At 45.1% G+C, this 16,200-nt stretch overlaps 1 protein-coding gene across 3 annotated transcripts in view; it reads right to left on the bottom strand.

The window, feature by feature from the left end:
• Positions 1-16,200, bottom strand: part of LOC127569802 (neural cell adhesion molecule 2-like) — a 1,233,142-nt gene that overhangs the window by 76,626 nt on the left and 1,140,316 nt on the right. For all 3 annotated transcript variants that reach the window (XM_052014709.1, XM_052014711.1, XM_052014712.1), the window contains exon 14: positions 6,092-6,213. In XM_052014709.1, the coding sequence (XP_051870669.1) occupies positions 6,092-6,213 (122 nt within the window). The remainder of the gene's footprint in view (positions 1-6,091; positions 6,214-16,200) is intronic.

Raw genomic sequence — 16,200 nt, 5'->3', positions numbered from 1 at the left:
TGGAGGACTATATGTACTGCAGGAAGTTAATCGGCACGGATTTGGGATTAAATGCTTTTCAGCAGCAGAGCGATTATTGACAACGCTCTATCTGCCAATGATTTGGAGGTGGGTGGGACTAATGCAAACTGTCTTTTGTAGAGCAGAGTTTAATGTCTTAGGCAACATACAAAGCACTGGAGGAACTCAGCGGGTCAGACAGCACCTATGGAGGGAAATGGACAGTTGATGTTTCAGGTTGTGACCCTTGGGGAATGAGGACGACTTGGTTCTGTTCTAGTTCTGTGGGTTCTGGGGTGGCTGACGAGATTAACATGGGAACTGCAGACAGATGAAGGAGGTGCCCAACAAGACAAGAAATTAACTCTGCTGGACAAAACACTCCTTCTCCACATTGATCCCACACAATATCACAAGGCAAAGTAGGCCATTCGGCCCATCGCGTCTGCTCCATGAGCTAAACTAAAACTATTCCTATCGAGCCCCAATTTCCGGCCTTATCCCCATATCCCTTGATACCTTGACTAATTAGATACCTATCAATCTCCCCCTTAAACGCCCCCAATGATTGGCCCTCCACAGCTGTATGTGGCAAAGAATTCCATAAATTCACTACCCTCTGGCTAAAGAAATTTCTCCTCATTTCTGTTTTAAACGGGTACCCTCTAATTCTAAGATTTGCCCTCTAGTCCTGGACTCACCCACCAAGTGGTCCCAAAAGTCACCCCCAAAAGTCAGAGGGAATATTATGTTTCTTGGTGAAAGCTTTGAGCATATATCATGTTGCCCAAATGCAGGCAACTGGGACTAGCAGGGAGGATGCTGTGGTCGGCACGGACCAGTTGGACCGAAGGGCCTGGTTCCGTGCTGTATTACTCTGTGACTCTATGAATTAACTCATGAAGACTTTCCACAGGAGATTGGGATAGGTCTTAACTTCATGCAACACTCTCCGGAGACTGGGTGGCCCTTTTCAGTCTCTCACAGATTTCATTATTTGCTGATTTCAAATTGAAGGTCTCTGCCATTATTGGTGCAGTCATCACTTTCAGTGTAATGAAGCGACAAAGGACCAATCAGGCATGTTAAGTCTTCTGTTACGGACTCAGTGAAAGTCCCTTTAAGATAGAGAGTGTGTGTGTATGTGTGTGTGGGGCGTGCTTACGTCAATAGAAGATAAAGGACGTAATGACGTTGTTGAAGAAGTCAGAAGGAGAGAGAGAGAGAGAGAGAGAAGGGAGAGAGACACCAGCCTGCTTGTTTTCTCTATTGATGGATGAGAAACAATAACGGTGTTTGCTACTGAAATCCGTGTATGGAAGTTGGAAGTAATCCAGTGGAGTTCACTTTGTTGCTGACCTGTAGAAGGAAACAGGTATTTGTGTGTGGACGACCACGATTCGGATGCTTTTCGGGGTGAGGAAGTCACTACCGAGTAAACACTGGAGTGTCGTTTGGGTTCCATCATGGAACATTTGGATTTCGTATTTACTCTCTCTATGTTTCCCTACATCTACGCCTTATCTTCAGACAACGGTGGTTGTTGAAGAAGCCCTTGCTCATGTTTCACCTTATGGCTTGCGGAACTGAACTTTAAGAACCATTCCGGAACTGGGGGTTTTGGACTTTGCCACACACACACACGAAGAGTTTAGTTTTGGGGTTAACGTTCGAGGTTTAACATTTTTTGAATTCTAACATACTAACATTTTTACTTTTATTTTACGTATTATCATAAGTAGTGATTAATAAAATAGTTTTTAACACTGAATCATGCTCAGTGTGTTTCTTTTGTTGCTGGTTCGTGACACTTCACAATGTGTTATTTAACCTCAGATTAACTTCGTAGTTTTTTGGACACTGTGTCATCAAAAGAGAGGGATTAGGATCAAGGGGGGAGAACTGGGGCTGAGAGACCAAACATTCCTGACCAAACTGAATGGTGGAAGCAGGACCAAGGCACTGACTGGTTTCCTCCTGAGCTTATGCTCCCTGAGAAGCCTTTCATTACTAGGGTCAATATATTACTCAGCAATGGGCAAGATGCTGGAGGAACTCAGCAGGTCAGGCAGCATCTGTGGAGGGAAATGGACAGTCGGTGTTTCAGGTCGAGACCCTTCACCTGGACTCATGACTGTCCATTTGCCTCCAGATGCTGTCTGACCAGCTGAGTTCCTCCAGCATAGAACGGTATAGCACAGTACGGGCCCTTCAGCCTACTATGTTGTGCTAACCTATATAAACCTTATCCCCATTCAACCTATCCCCTCTCCACCTCCCATAACTCTCTATTTTTCTGAGTCCATTTGCCTATCTAATAGTCTCTTAAATGACCCCATCTATTTGGCCTCGACCACCTCCACCCCCTCCGCACCCCCGGCAGTGCATTCCAGGCACCCACCACTCTCTGTGTTAAAAAACTTACCTCTGACATCTCCCCTGAACTTTCCTTCATGCACCTTAAACGGGTGACCTCTAGTATTGGCCATTGCCACCCTGGGGAACAGATGCTGGCTGTCCACTCTGTCTATGCCTCTCATAATCTTATATACCTCTATCAAGTCTCCTCTCATCCCCCGTCGCTCTAAAGAGAAAAGCCCTAACTCGCTCAACCTCTCCTCATAAGACATGTTCTCCAACCCAGGTTAGCATCCTGTAAATCTCCCCTACACCCTCTCCAAAGCTTCCACGTCCTTCCTATTATGTGGTGACCAGAACTGGACACAATATTCCAAGTGTGGTCTAACCAGAGTCTTATGGAGCTGCAACATTACTTCTTGCCTCTTGTACTCAACCCTCTGGCTAATGAAGGCCAGCACACCATACGCGTTCTTAACTGCCCTATCCACTTGTGCGGCAACTTTGAGGGATCTGTGTACTTGGACCCCAAGATCTCTCTGTTCCTCCACACTGCTAAGAATCCTGCCATTAGCCATGTACTCTGCCTTCAAGTTCGTTCTTCCAAAGTGTATCACTTCACACTTCTGCACAGCATCTCGTGTGTTGCTCCAGGTTCCAGCATCTGCAGTCTCTTGTGTCTCAATATATTACTCAGTTCAATTTATGTCTTGACAAAGCACCACCTCAGCCACGGGTTACCATGCCTTTCCTTAGCTCCACCCCACTTCTGGCCTCACAAGGCAGCCAATCACCTCAGAGTGAAGCCTCATCCTAACAACTCAGTGGGTCATTCTTGGCAGGAGATGTCTGCCCACAACTCATAACTAAACAGCTTCTCAACTTTGCCAGTGGGATCATTGCCCCATCTGGGGTTGCTAAACCGGGTCTTACCTCATCCAATATTGAAAGTACCAAGCCGGAAGATGGCAGTATTGGGGCTCATCCTGGAAAATCGCTCAATTCCCACCCAACTCCACCCCCACTTCCACTATTCTGTCTTTGAAACTAGGATGAAACTAGGAGAAATTAGGAAACTAGGAAAAAATCCATTTTTTATGTGTAAGGTTTTAAGTGGCAAAGTTCAGCCATTTTCTGTGATAACCAATCATTTAAGTTCAAGTCAACATGACTGGAGAGGATGGAAGAATGGAATATTATTGCAGTTCTAACTACATCTCTCAGTGTACTCTTCGTAACATTAACATACAAGAAGTGCCCTTCACGCCTGCTTTGCCTTTCAGTAAGATCATTCCTGATCTGATCTTGGCTTCAGGCCTGTTCTCCTGCCTAATCCCCATAACTCTTGATTCCTCTCCAGTCTAAATATCTGACTGTCAGCCTTGAACATATATTTAATGATTCAGCCTCTGCGGTGGAGAATTCCGAAGATTCATAACCCACTGGGAGCAGAAATTCCTTCTTTTCTCTGTCAAAAATGGGAGATCCCTGATTTGGAAACTATGTCCCTGGTTCAAGACGAGTTTGGCATCAATTCCATTAAACCTCCATGGTATAATGTGTTTCAACAAGATCACCTCTCATTCTTCTGAACTCCAGACAGCATAGTGTCTCACTATTATCAACACCTAACACAAATATAGAAGTTTAATCACCCTCTAACTGCCCCATTAAACCATTTGACCTGGTCTCTCCCTATCACAGATATTCCCTCACTCCCAACACCCCCACCTTCTCTGCAACTTAAATATACCCCTTTTTTTTATCTCTCTTTTCCACTTCTGGTGAAGGGTCTCTGCCCTAAAAGGTTAACTCTGCTTCTCTCTCCACAGACACTGCCTGACCTGCTGAGTGTTTCCAGCATTTTCTGCTTTTATTTCACACTTCCAACATCTGCAGTTTTGTTTTGATTTCCAGATAACATAGGCCCAATCTATTCAATCTTCCCTTAAAAGACAATTCCTTCATCCAAGGAATTAATTGAATAAACTTACTCTGCACTGCTTGCTTCTGTATGCACTGCTCCAGCTGAGGGATCACTAACATAGAACATTGAACACTACAGCACAGTACAGGACCTTCGGCCCACAATGTTGTGCCAACATTTTATCCTGCTCTAATATCTATCTAACCCTTCCCTCCCACATAGCCCTCCATTTCTCTATCATTCATGTGTCTATCTAAGAATCTCTTAAATGTCCCTAATGTATCTGCCCCCACAACCTCTGCCGGCAGTGCGTTCCATGCACCCACCACACTCTGTGTAAAAAACTTACCCCTGACATCCCCCTTATACCTTCCTCCAATCACCTTAAAATTATGTCCCCTCGTGTTAGCCATTGTTGCCCTGGGAAAAAGTCTCTGACTGTCCAATCGATCTATGCCTGTAACACGCTGTACAGTTGTAGTGAGAATTCCTTACTTAAAAAATTAGTCAATGAAATGGAACATGGAAACAGGCCCTTCAGCCCTCTGAGTCTGTGCTGAGCACCAACCACCCATTTACACTAATCCTACCCTGATCCCATTTTATTCTCCCCACATTCCCTTTGTCTCCTTCCAGATTCTACTGCTCACCTACACACTGGGGACGATTTACAGCGGCCAATTAACCTTCCGACCGGCATGTCTTTGGAAGGTGGGAGGAAACCAGAGGATCCAGGGGAAGCCACATGGTCACAGGCAGAACATGCGAACTCCACACAGGATTGAACATGGGTCTCTGGCACAGTGAGGCAGCGGATCTATTAGCTGCATCAATGTGCTGCACTTTTATCTCCCACCTTTTCTAATAAAGGCCAATATTCCATTTGCTTCTTGGTTACTTGCTCTACCAGTAAGTTAACATTCTGTGTTTCATATGCAGGGAAGGGGATAGTATTCAGTAAACGGCAGGAGCATTGATGTACAGAGGGATCTTGGGGTGCAAGTCCACTGCTCCCTGAAAGTGGCATCACAGTTAGGTAGGGTGGTAAAGAAGGCGTAATGGCAACGTTGTCTTCATTGGTCAGGGTGCTGAGTATAAAAGTTGGGAAGTCATGATGCAGCTGTATGAAACTTTGGCCAGGCCACATTTGGAGTATTGTGTGCAGTTCTGGTTGTCATACTATAGGCTTTGGAGAGGGTGCAGAAGAGGTTCACCAGGATGTTGCCTGCATTAGAAGGTATTAGCTATAAGGAGAGGTGGACAAACTTGGATTGTTTTCTCTGTTATGCCAGAGGCTGACAGGCGACCTGATAGAAATATATAAAATTATGAGAGACATCGACAGTCAGAATCCTTTCCTCAGGATGCAAATCTCAAATACTAGAGGACCCAGCTTTAATGTCAGAGGGGGAAAGTTTAAAGGAGATTTACATGGCAAGTTTTTTTTTTACACAGAGAGTGGTGGATGCCTGGAACACACTGGCAGGGGAATTGGTGGAAGCAGATATGAGATTCGAGGCACTTGAACAGGCAGGGGATGGAGGGATATGAGCAAATGAGGAACAAAAGCAGATGTGCAGTTTAAATTGGTATCATTGCCGGCACAGTCCTGATGAAGGGTCTCGACCCGAAATGTCGACTGTTTATTTCCCTCCATAGATGCTGCCTGACCTGCTGAGTTCCTCCAGCACTTTGTGTGTGTGTTGTAGCACAGACTCTGTGGGCCGAAGGGCCTGTTTGTATGCTATTCTATGTCTATGAAGCCCAGCCCCTCATTGTTATGCAGTATTGTGTGTGCACACTCACAGTCCGGTACTTGAGCACATATCTCAGGATGGGGGAACCTCCATCGTCCTGCTTAGTCACCACCAGCTTGAAGTTCTTGCCGCTGCCTTTGTAACCCTGAACTGCGGGAGGTCCGGGCTCCTCTACGAAGAAGCAAAGAGGCAAGGTTTTCAGTTAGCATCAACATAGAGACGACCCTAAGGAACTACTGATATGTTCACATTGGACCAAGATTACAAGCAAGTTATGGCCTAATGTACAACTTACAATGAAATACACTGAGGGATGCTCTCGGTAATAGCAACCTACGCTAATGGCCATTCCTTTGGAACATAAGGAAATAGGAGCAGAAGTAGGCCACTCAGCCCCTCAAGCCTGACCTACCATTCAATAGGATCATGGCTGCTCTGCCCCAGGCTTCATCTCAAGTTTACTGTCATGGGCGTACATGACAATTAGCTTTTTGCATCTGCAGCACAGTACATGACAAGCACAAATTACATAAACTTAAATTAACACGAATTATATGTAACTCACAACAAAATGAAGAAACTAAACATCAGTGAAAGTTGGGGTAAATACAGTCCAAGGAAGTGTTAGGTTTTTCAGGTCAGTTCAAGAACCTGATGGCAGTGGGGAAGAAGCTGTTGTTGAACCTTGAGGTGTGGGTCTTCAGGCTCCTGCACCTCCTGCCTGATGGCAGCATTGAGAAGAGGGATTGGCCTGGATGGTGGGGGTCCCTGATGGTGGATGTCGCCTTCCTGAGACATTGCCTCTATTCCAGTTCCCCACAGCCTTTAGTTCCCTGATCTTTCTCCTCTATAAGTACCACCCCCTAAAGATCTAGCCTCCAATAACTGTCCAGAGTTGAGAATTCCAGGGAGTCGCCACCATCTGTGAGAAGAAGTTCCTACACACCTCAGTTTTAAATGATTGCCAGTTCAATTTTCAAAGTCGTCCCAGGTTAAAACAAACCATTGTGATTCATTTTGTTTGCTGTGCATTTCTACACATTCAACAGCAACCATATAGCTAAGGGGTTTTCTACAGAGTTTATTTTGACAATCAAAACAGCCACTTATTACAAAAGCAATGACACAATCTGAAGCAGGAATATATTTACCCCTATCAGATCTGACAGGCAGCTGTCTGGACCTTTGATTGTCTTCAGACTGTTAAACTGGAACTGGCATGGTTCATACTCACTTCTATTTTTCACTGTTTCTGCCTTGCAGGTTCCTCAATCTTGTTTTACACTGATTCTTGACCACAGCTCTGCTGATCTCCTAGCAGGCACCCATCTTTCTTGTTGCAATCTCAGAACCATCTCTTTCTCTCCTATGTTAGACTATTGTTTATTGACGACAGCTCTGCCTTCAATACTATAATCTCAAGCAAACTTGTCACCAGACTCCGAGACCTAGGACTCAACACCTCCCTCTGTAACTGGATCCTTGACTTTCTAACCGACAGACCGCAATCAGTGAGGATAGGCAGCAATACCTCCGGCACGATTATTCTGAACACTGGTGCCCCATGAGGCTGCATCCTCAGCCCTCTACTCTACTCTCTATACACTCATGACAGTGTGGCCAGATTCTGCTCTAACTCCATCTACAAGTTTGCAGTTGATACCACCGTTGCAGGCTGTATCTCAAACTGCGATGAGTTGGAGTACAGGAAGGAGGTAGAGAGCTTAGTGACATGGTGTCATGATGACAACCCTTTCCTCAATGTCTGCAAAACAAAAGAGCTGGTCATTGACTTTAGGAAAGAGGGCGGTGTACATGCACCTGTCTACATCAATGGCGCTGAGGTCGAGAGGGTCGAGAGGTTCAAGTTCCTTATTGCACTGCCCTTTCTCTGTAGCTGTGATACTTTACTCTGTACTGTTATTGTTTTTATCTGTACTTCCTCAATGCACTCTGTACTAACTCAATGTAACTGCACTGTGTAATGAATTGACCTGTACGATCGGTTGCAAGACAAGTTTTTCACTGTACCTCAGTACAAGTGACAATAATAAACCAAGACCAATACCAATACCAATATTACACATGTACCCTTGAAAACCCAGCTGTACTTTGCCCCTATACAAATTGGCTCTTCACATTCCAACTGCTCCCACAAACCTTCCTTACTGTGTAAACAGAATTTCTCGAGCATGTCCACACAAATCTTCTGAAGTTTCCCACCAGCAGCAGTTTACTGTCCCTTCACTACTGTGTTCAAGCACCAGTTTCTATACTTGGCTTAATTTCTGATTCTTGGTCAGTTTGATCCCTCACCAGTCCTTGCCCGGCACATTTCCACCGCTTCACGGTGGTGCAGTGGTGCAGCTAGCAGAGCCACTGCGTCACAGCATCAGCATCCCCGGTTCAATCCTGACCTCCAGTGCTGTCTTCATGGGTTTCCCCTGGGGGCTCCGATTTCCCTCTCACATCCCCAAGACGTGTGGGCGACTGCAAGTTGCTCCTAGTTGTGTCACTGAGTGGGAGATTTGGGGGGACTTGACGGGAATGTGAGGAGAATAAAACGGGGTTAGTGTAGGATTGGTGTAAGTGGGTGGTTGATGACATGAACTCGGTGGGTGGGCTGAAGGACCTGTTTCCATGCTGTATGACTAAAGGCAACCTCCATCTCTTCCTACTTTCCATTCCCTGTGAACAACAGACTGCTTACCTGGGGCTGATGCAAATATAAAGCTCTATCATCTTGATAATAGCTTAAAAGCCTGAAGCTTCAGATCCTTTTATCTTAAAACACAACCTTGACCAGCTTTTAACACTGCCTTCGTGGACCAAATTCAGACGCTTCTAATAAATACAACCGATTATGCCCTTTACACTATGATTTTCTCAAGCAAAACACAGCTCCCTTAACTCCTTTGGTCATTCTGGGACAAGGTTTCAACATTTACTGTATCTTTAACTTAAAATTAATGTTCGCTTACCTAAATTTTATAACCAGTAGACCAGGTTATGCTGACAATTGGTTGGCAGCTCCATAAAGAATGGCTGACTAGCTGGTGACTGTGTGGGATCTTAATCTGGGTTTACCTACGGTGCTGATTTTGCGAATATGATAGAGAATCAGATGAGTTAGTCTGATTCGCACTCGGTTCCGACTGCCATATATCTCTCCCCTAATGGTTCCCACTCTCACCTCCTTTACTTATCAGAGTCCAGCACTGGTATCCCTGTGTGTTCCCGCTTTTCTCCCTTCAATAGCTGTCTTCAATCTTCACAGTCCCCTCTCCCATCTTCCTCCATCTGCCTCTCCACAATTTTTTTCTCCTCTTTCTCTCTCTCTCTTTGCCTCCCTCTATTCACCTGTCACAGTCTCCCAACTCCACCCCTGCTCTCCTCCCGTACCTGGCACTACCTGCCCGTCATCTTACGCCCCTCTTCAGCCCACCAGTCGCCTCGGACTCCTGTCTCACCACTTCCCTTCTCCTCTCTATACCAGCCGCCTCCCCTCTCCACTCTCAGTCCTGATGCAGGGTTTCGACCTGAAAAGTCGACAATTCCTTTCCTTCCACAGATGCTGCTCGACCCGCTGAGTTCCTCCAGCATCTTGTTTGTTGCTCCAGGTTCCAGCATCTGCAGTCTCTTGTGTCTCCAGATGAGGTTAGCGTTAGGTATAGGCAAGAAATGCAGATGCTGGATAAGAGGCATAGATCAAGTGGACAGTCAGAGACTTTTTCCCAGGGTGACAATGGCTAACACAAAGGGACATAATTTTAAGGTGATTGGAGGAAGGTATAAGGGGGATGTCAGGGGTAAGTTTTTTTACACAGAGAGTAGTGGTTGCATGGAACACACTGCTGGCAGAGGTTGTGGGGGCAGATACATTAGGGACATTTAAGAGACTCTTAGGTAGACACATGAATGATAGAGAAATAGGGGGCTATGTGGGAGGGAAGGGTTAGATGAATATTAGAGCAGGATAAAATGTCGGCACAACATTGTGGGCCGAAGGGCCTGTAATGTGCTGTAGTGTTCTATGTATGTTCTATGAAGCAACACACATAAAATGTTGGAGAAACTCAGCAGGTCAAGCAGCACCTATGGAGGGAAGTGAATAGTCAATGTTTCGGGTTGAGACCCTTCATCAGGACCTGTGTGTAGTGTTAGGTATAGTTCTTATGTATAATTTAGTAGGGCAATAATCTTTGCAAATATACTAACCACAGAGCACAGGACAGGCCCTTTGGCCCATGAAAGCTCTGCTGATCATGATGCCAAACTAAACTAATCCTACCTGCCTGCACATGGTCTATATACCTCTATTCCCTGCTTGTTCATGTGCCTGTCTAATTGCCTATTAAATGTTGCTACCATATCTGCTTCCACCAGCTCCCCTTAACATGTCAGATGATTGAGTGTGTGAGACTACCAGTTGTCCAAGTTGCCATCTCAAATGCACACTGTAAAAAGGCTGTGAATGGAACTTGACAAAACCTGACCAAAATCTGAGATTCAAAAGATCAGGAGGGTCAACAATTCATTTATGGATGTCTAAGATGTAGCAGTCATCCCAAAAACATTGGTACTGGTATTGGTATTGGTTTATTATTGTCACTTGTACCGAGCTACAGTGAAAAACTTGTCTTGCATACCAATTGTTCAGGTCAATTCATTACACAGTGCAGTTACATTGAATTAGTACAGAGTGCGTTGATGTAGTATAGGTAAAAACAATAACAGTACAGAGTAAAGGATAAGGATACAGTACAGGATAAGAACATTTGGTGCAGGAATGTTGATTGGTTTATCACCTTTTGCAATCGGACACAAGGGTGAAGAGAGACTAGAAGGATGGGAACCAGAGGTTCCAAGATGTCTCAAGAATGGGGGCCTGATTGAGAGGACAAAGACCTCCCGTCCTGGCCTATGGAGGGCACATGGGGTGGGCTGAGGTGCTCATATGTCCACGAATGCATGCGCATGTCACTATTTGTTTATGCCAGTCAGTGTCACTGCCTCAAATGTGCAGAAAAGTCATTGTATTCTAACAATCTGGAAGATCCTAATTTAGCGATCCACTCTAGGATACACATACTGAGCAAAGGAAGTCTTGTTATATCTCCCTCTCTGGATGCTGAGGCCCAAGATTTTGATTTTATAGGAACCTAGAAATAGAAGCAGGAGTAGGTCATTGGGCTTCTTGTGCTTGTTCTGTCATTCAATAAGATGGTGGCTGATCTCTTTCTTACCTCAGTACCACTTTCCTGCACTAAACCCAAATATCCCTGAACATCCAAAAATTGCTGTCTTGAATCTACTCAGTGATTGAGCCTCCACTGAGAATTCCAAAGATTCACAACCCTCTGGGTGAAGAGGTCTCCTCTTATCTGACCCCTTATTTTGAGATTGTGACCTCTGGTTCTAGTCTTTCCAGTCAGAGGAATATTATCCCTAATCTATCCTGGTGGACTTTTTGTTATCTTACATTTTCCAGAGGCTCTGTTATCTTATACACTCACTGTGGGAAGGAGAGAGTGAGTGAGAGTGAGAGAGAGAGAGAGAGAGAGAGAGAGAGAGGGAGGGAGAAAGAGAGAGAGCGCAAGAGAGAGAGACAGAGAGAGAGACAGAGAGAGAAAGAGAGAGAGAGAGAGAGACAGAGAGAGACGGGGAGAGACAGAGAGACAGAGAGAGACAGAGAGAGACAGAGACACCAAGGAACATTGGAGATCAAGGTACTTATTGCAACGCAGAACAGATCACTTGGCCCATCAGATCCATGCTACCGCCCCACAGAACAATCCTATAATTCCTATTTCCTTATTTCCTGGTAATCCTTTCTCTCTCACACATGCCTAAAATCTCCTCTTTGATTCTATTTTGCCATCAGCCTACCATAAAGCTACAGTGGCCCATTAACCTACCAGCACATTTTTGGGATGTGGGAGGAAACCTAGAAGTTCACGAGAGCGTTGTTTTCTCTGGAGTGGCACAAGCCGAGGGGAGACCTGATAAAAGTTTACAAGATTATGAGAGACAGAGATAGAGGAGACAGGTGGTCTCTTTCTCCCAGGGTCGAAATGTCTAATATTAAAGGGCATGCATTTGAGGTGAGGGGGGATGTTCAAAGGAGATGTGCGGGTCAGGTTTTTTTTATACAGAGTGGTGGGTGCCTGGAACTGGTAACTTCGGAAATTATTGTCACAAGTACCAAGGTGCAGTGAAAACCTTGTTTAGCATGCCATCCATACAGTCCATTTTATCACAACAGTACATCACGGTAGTGGGGATGGTAGCCAGGGGTGGTAGTGGAGGCAAATACAATAGAGATGGTGCCAGAGTGTGGTGACTCGTTGCAACCTGCTCTCTGCAGATCTATTAATTAATATAGAACATTACAGCACAGTACAGGCCCTTCGGCCCACAATGTTGTGCTGACATTTTATCCTGCTCTAAGATCTATCTAACCCTTCCCTTCCACACAGCTCCCCATTTCTCTATCATTCATGTGTTTATCTAAGAGTCTCTTAAATGTCCCTAATGTATCTGCCCCCACAACCTCTGCTGGCAGTGTGTTCCACGCACCCACCACTTACCCCTGACATCCCCCTTATATCTTCCTCCAATCACCTTAAAATTATGTCCCTTTGTGTTAGCCATTGTCGCCCTGGGAAAAAGTCTCTGACTGTCCACTCGATCTATGCCTCTTATCACCTTGTACACCTCTATCAAGTCACTACATTTTCTATAATCTTTTACAATATTACTTTTACTATAATCGTTCTACACTTTTAAATTTAAATTCTATGTCACTAACTATTACTAATAATGTTCTTTACACTTTACTCTGTATTCTGTTATTGTTTTTACCCTGTACTACCTCAATGCTCTCTGTACTACCTCAATGCACTGTGTAATGAATTGATCTGTATGAACTGTATGCAAGACAAGTTTTTCACTGTACCTCGGTACAAGTGACAATAATAAACCAATACCAATACCAATAGAGGCAGTCAAGAGGCTCTTAGGCACATGAATGTGCAGAGAATAGAGGGAGGGATATGGATATTGTGTAGGAGGGATTAGTTTAGTTAGGCATTTAACTACCTGGTTAACTGTGGGCCGTATGGCCTGTTCCTGTCCTGTACTATTCTATGTTCTAACATATAAAGTCCACACAGACAGCTCCCGAGATCAGGATTGAACCTGGGCCTTTGGAGCTATGAGGCAGCTGTGCTACCACCATATTACCAGGTTGAAGGAAAGTTGAACATATACATCTACGTCCCACTGTGCACTGAGTTTAATGTCCAGACAAGGCAGCAGCACAGGTCAGTCAACGAATTAGCTTTTCGTAAAGCGTGTTTTCCTGATGCTCTGTGCAATTGTTTACTTCCTAGACTGAAACTCTGAACAATGAACAACTTAATAGGCTGTTTTACAAATTATCTGCAGTTGAAAGGGGGCCTGATCCCAACAGACTGCTACTTTGACAATGGGCTCGTTAACATTCAACTTACTCCAGATTTGCTGGATCTATATAATTTAATCAAACACACAGCAGAGCACAAAAATAGAATTGTTATGCTTGATTATGATGCCAGTAATGGACCACAACTAGAGTTTGAACAGTTGAACGGCCATGCACATTCACACAATAATGGAAGGTAATTAGTCGCTTGTCTCCACTCGATCTCAGTCCAAGCCTGGGGGCAATGCAGGTACAGGAGTGCAGTGATTAGGTTACTGCATGAGTAATCCACAGACCCTGGCCATTATTCAGGTCTGTGAGTTCAAATCCAACCACGGCAACTTGTAAATATTATTTCAGATAATAATTAAACAAGCCTGGGTTTGGAGAAAGGAAAAATTATGGTTGTAAACGGCAGGGTTCTGGGTAGTGTGGAGGAGCAGAGGGATCTGGGGGTCCATATCCACAGATCCCTGAAAGTTGCCTCACAGGTGGTTAGGGTAGTTAAGAAAGCTTATGGTATGTCAGCTTTCATAAGTCAAGGGATCAAGTTTAAGAGCCACGAGGTAATGATGCAGCTCTATAAAACTCTGGTTAGACCACACTTAGAGTACTGTGTCCAGTTCTGGTCGCCTCATTATAGGAAGGATGTGGAAGCGTTGGAAAGGGTGCAGAGGAGATTTACCAGGATGCTGCCTGGTTTAGAAAGGATGCATTATGAGGAGAGACTAAGGGAGCTAGGGCTTTACTCTTTGGAGAGAAGAAGGATGAGAGGAGACATGATAGAGGTGTACAAAATATTAAGAGGAATAGATAGAGTGGACAGCCAGCGCCTCTTTCCCAGGGCACCAATGCTCAATACAAGAGGGCATGGCTTTAAAGTAATGGGTGGGAAGTTCAAGGGAGATATCAGAGGGAGGTTTTTTACCCAGAGAGTGGTTGGGGCATGGAATGCGCTGCCGAGGGCGGTGATGGAGGCAGGTACATTGGTCAAATTCAAGAGATTACTAGATAAGCATATGGAGGAATATAAAATAGAGGGAAATGTGGGAGGAAGGGGTTAGATAGTCTTAGGTGAGGTTTAAAGGTTGGCACAACATTGTGGGCCGAAGGGCCTGTACTGTGCTGTTCTGTTCTATGTTCTATGTTCTATGTTCTATGTTCTATGTAAAAGTCCAAATGGTCTGTTGTCGTGGAGGGAATCATTAACCAATCTCTCACTGTATCTAACTCCAGCCCCACTCAATATCATAAGATATGTGAATAGGCTACTTGGGCCCCTCGAACCTCTTCCGACATTCAATGTCATCATGGCTGATCAGATTTTGGCCTCAGCTCCACTTTCCTGCCTGTTTCCCATAACCTTAAACTCCCCAATGGACCAAAAATCTCTCTTCGCCTGGAATATATTCTATAAATCAAAATGCTAATAATAAATAGGTTTCTAACACACTGATGGAGCTCTTTTACCATATGGTTCAGGAATGTGGCTCACTATCACCTCCTTAGGGGCATTTAGAGACAGCCAATAAATAGTGGGGCTCAAACCAAAGTGCTGGAGGAACTCAGCGGGTCAGGCAGCATCTGTGGAGGGAAATGGACAGTCGATGTTTTGGGTCAAGACCCTTCATCTGGACTGAAAGAGAGAGGGGAGATAACCGGTACAAAGAGGTGGAGGGAAGGGGTGGGGGTAGAGCTGGCAGGTGATGGGTGGATCGAGGTGAGGAGGGGTGATGGGTAGATGGAGGAGGGGAGAGTGGAGATAGGGACAGAGGCTGGGAGGTGATAGATGGAGGCAACAAAGGGCCGCCGATGGTGGAATCTGCTCGGAAAGGAAGTCGGAGCATTGATCCAAATAAGGGAAGTGGGGAGGGCAGATGGGAACAGTAGGGGGGAGGGGACCCAGTGGGAGGAGTGTGTGGGTGACGGGCAGATGGAGTGTGTGGGTGATGGGAAAGAAACAGGGTGATGGGGGTCTGGGGCGGGTGTAGGACGAACTGGGCAGATCAGGAGGAGAGAGAAAAGGGACAGAGAAGGAGCAGGTTACCTGATATTGGAAAATGGAAAATACTGAATCTTCCTTTGATGGCTGTATCCCTCCAATAAACGAGTATCATTACAACCAATAATAAAGCTAGTAATTTTTACCTGATACAAAGCCAACATCGCAAAGACAATAAAGAGAGTGCTCTGCTGGGTTTAGATAGAGAGGAGCTGATCTCATTAACAGATGGTTTTCAAGGGCCACGGGCACAGATTCATTTTTGGCAAAAGGTATAAAGAGAAGTAAGGAGGACTTTTGTTTTAGGCAGAGTGGTGATGATTGGAACACAATGCCTGTCAGGGTGGTGGAGAGAGAATCAGTGTCTTGAAAACGGAACTGGAAAGCTGCTCGAGAGAGAATGACTTGCAGGGTGGTGAGACTGTAAGAAACAGAAGACAGAAGGTTTAGAGTGAGACCATCTATCATCAAGGATCCCCATCATCCGGGTCATGCCCTTCTCGCTGCTACCGTCAGGCAGGAGGTACAGAAGCCTGAAGCCCCACATCACCAGGTTCAGAAACAGCTATTTTCCTACAACCATCAGGTTCTTGAACCGACCTGCACAACTCTAACCCTACTTCCGGGACATTATGGACCACCTCTTGCACTACCATGGATGTGTCTGATTTTGTTTTTTGGACTGATGTTT

Source organism: Pristis pectinata, chromosome 4 (assembly GCF_009764475.1).
Source record: "Pristis pectinata isolate sPriPec2 chromosome 4, sPriPec2.1.pri, whole genome shotgun sequence".
Taxonomy (NCBI): Eukaryota; Metazoa; Chordata; class Chondrichthyes; order Rhinopristiformes; family Pristidae; genus Pristis; species Pristis pectinata.
This window is presented reverse-complemented; position numbering and strand designations above follow the sequence as displayed.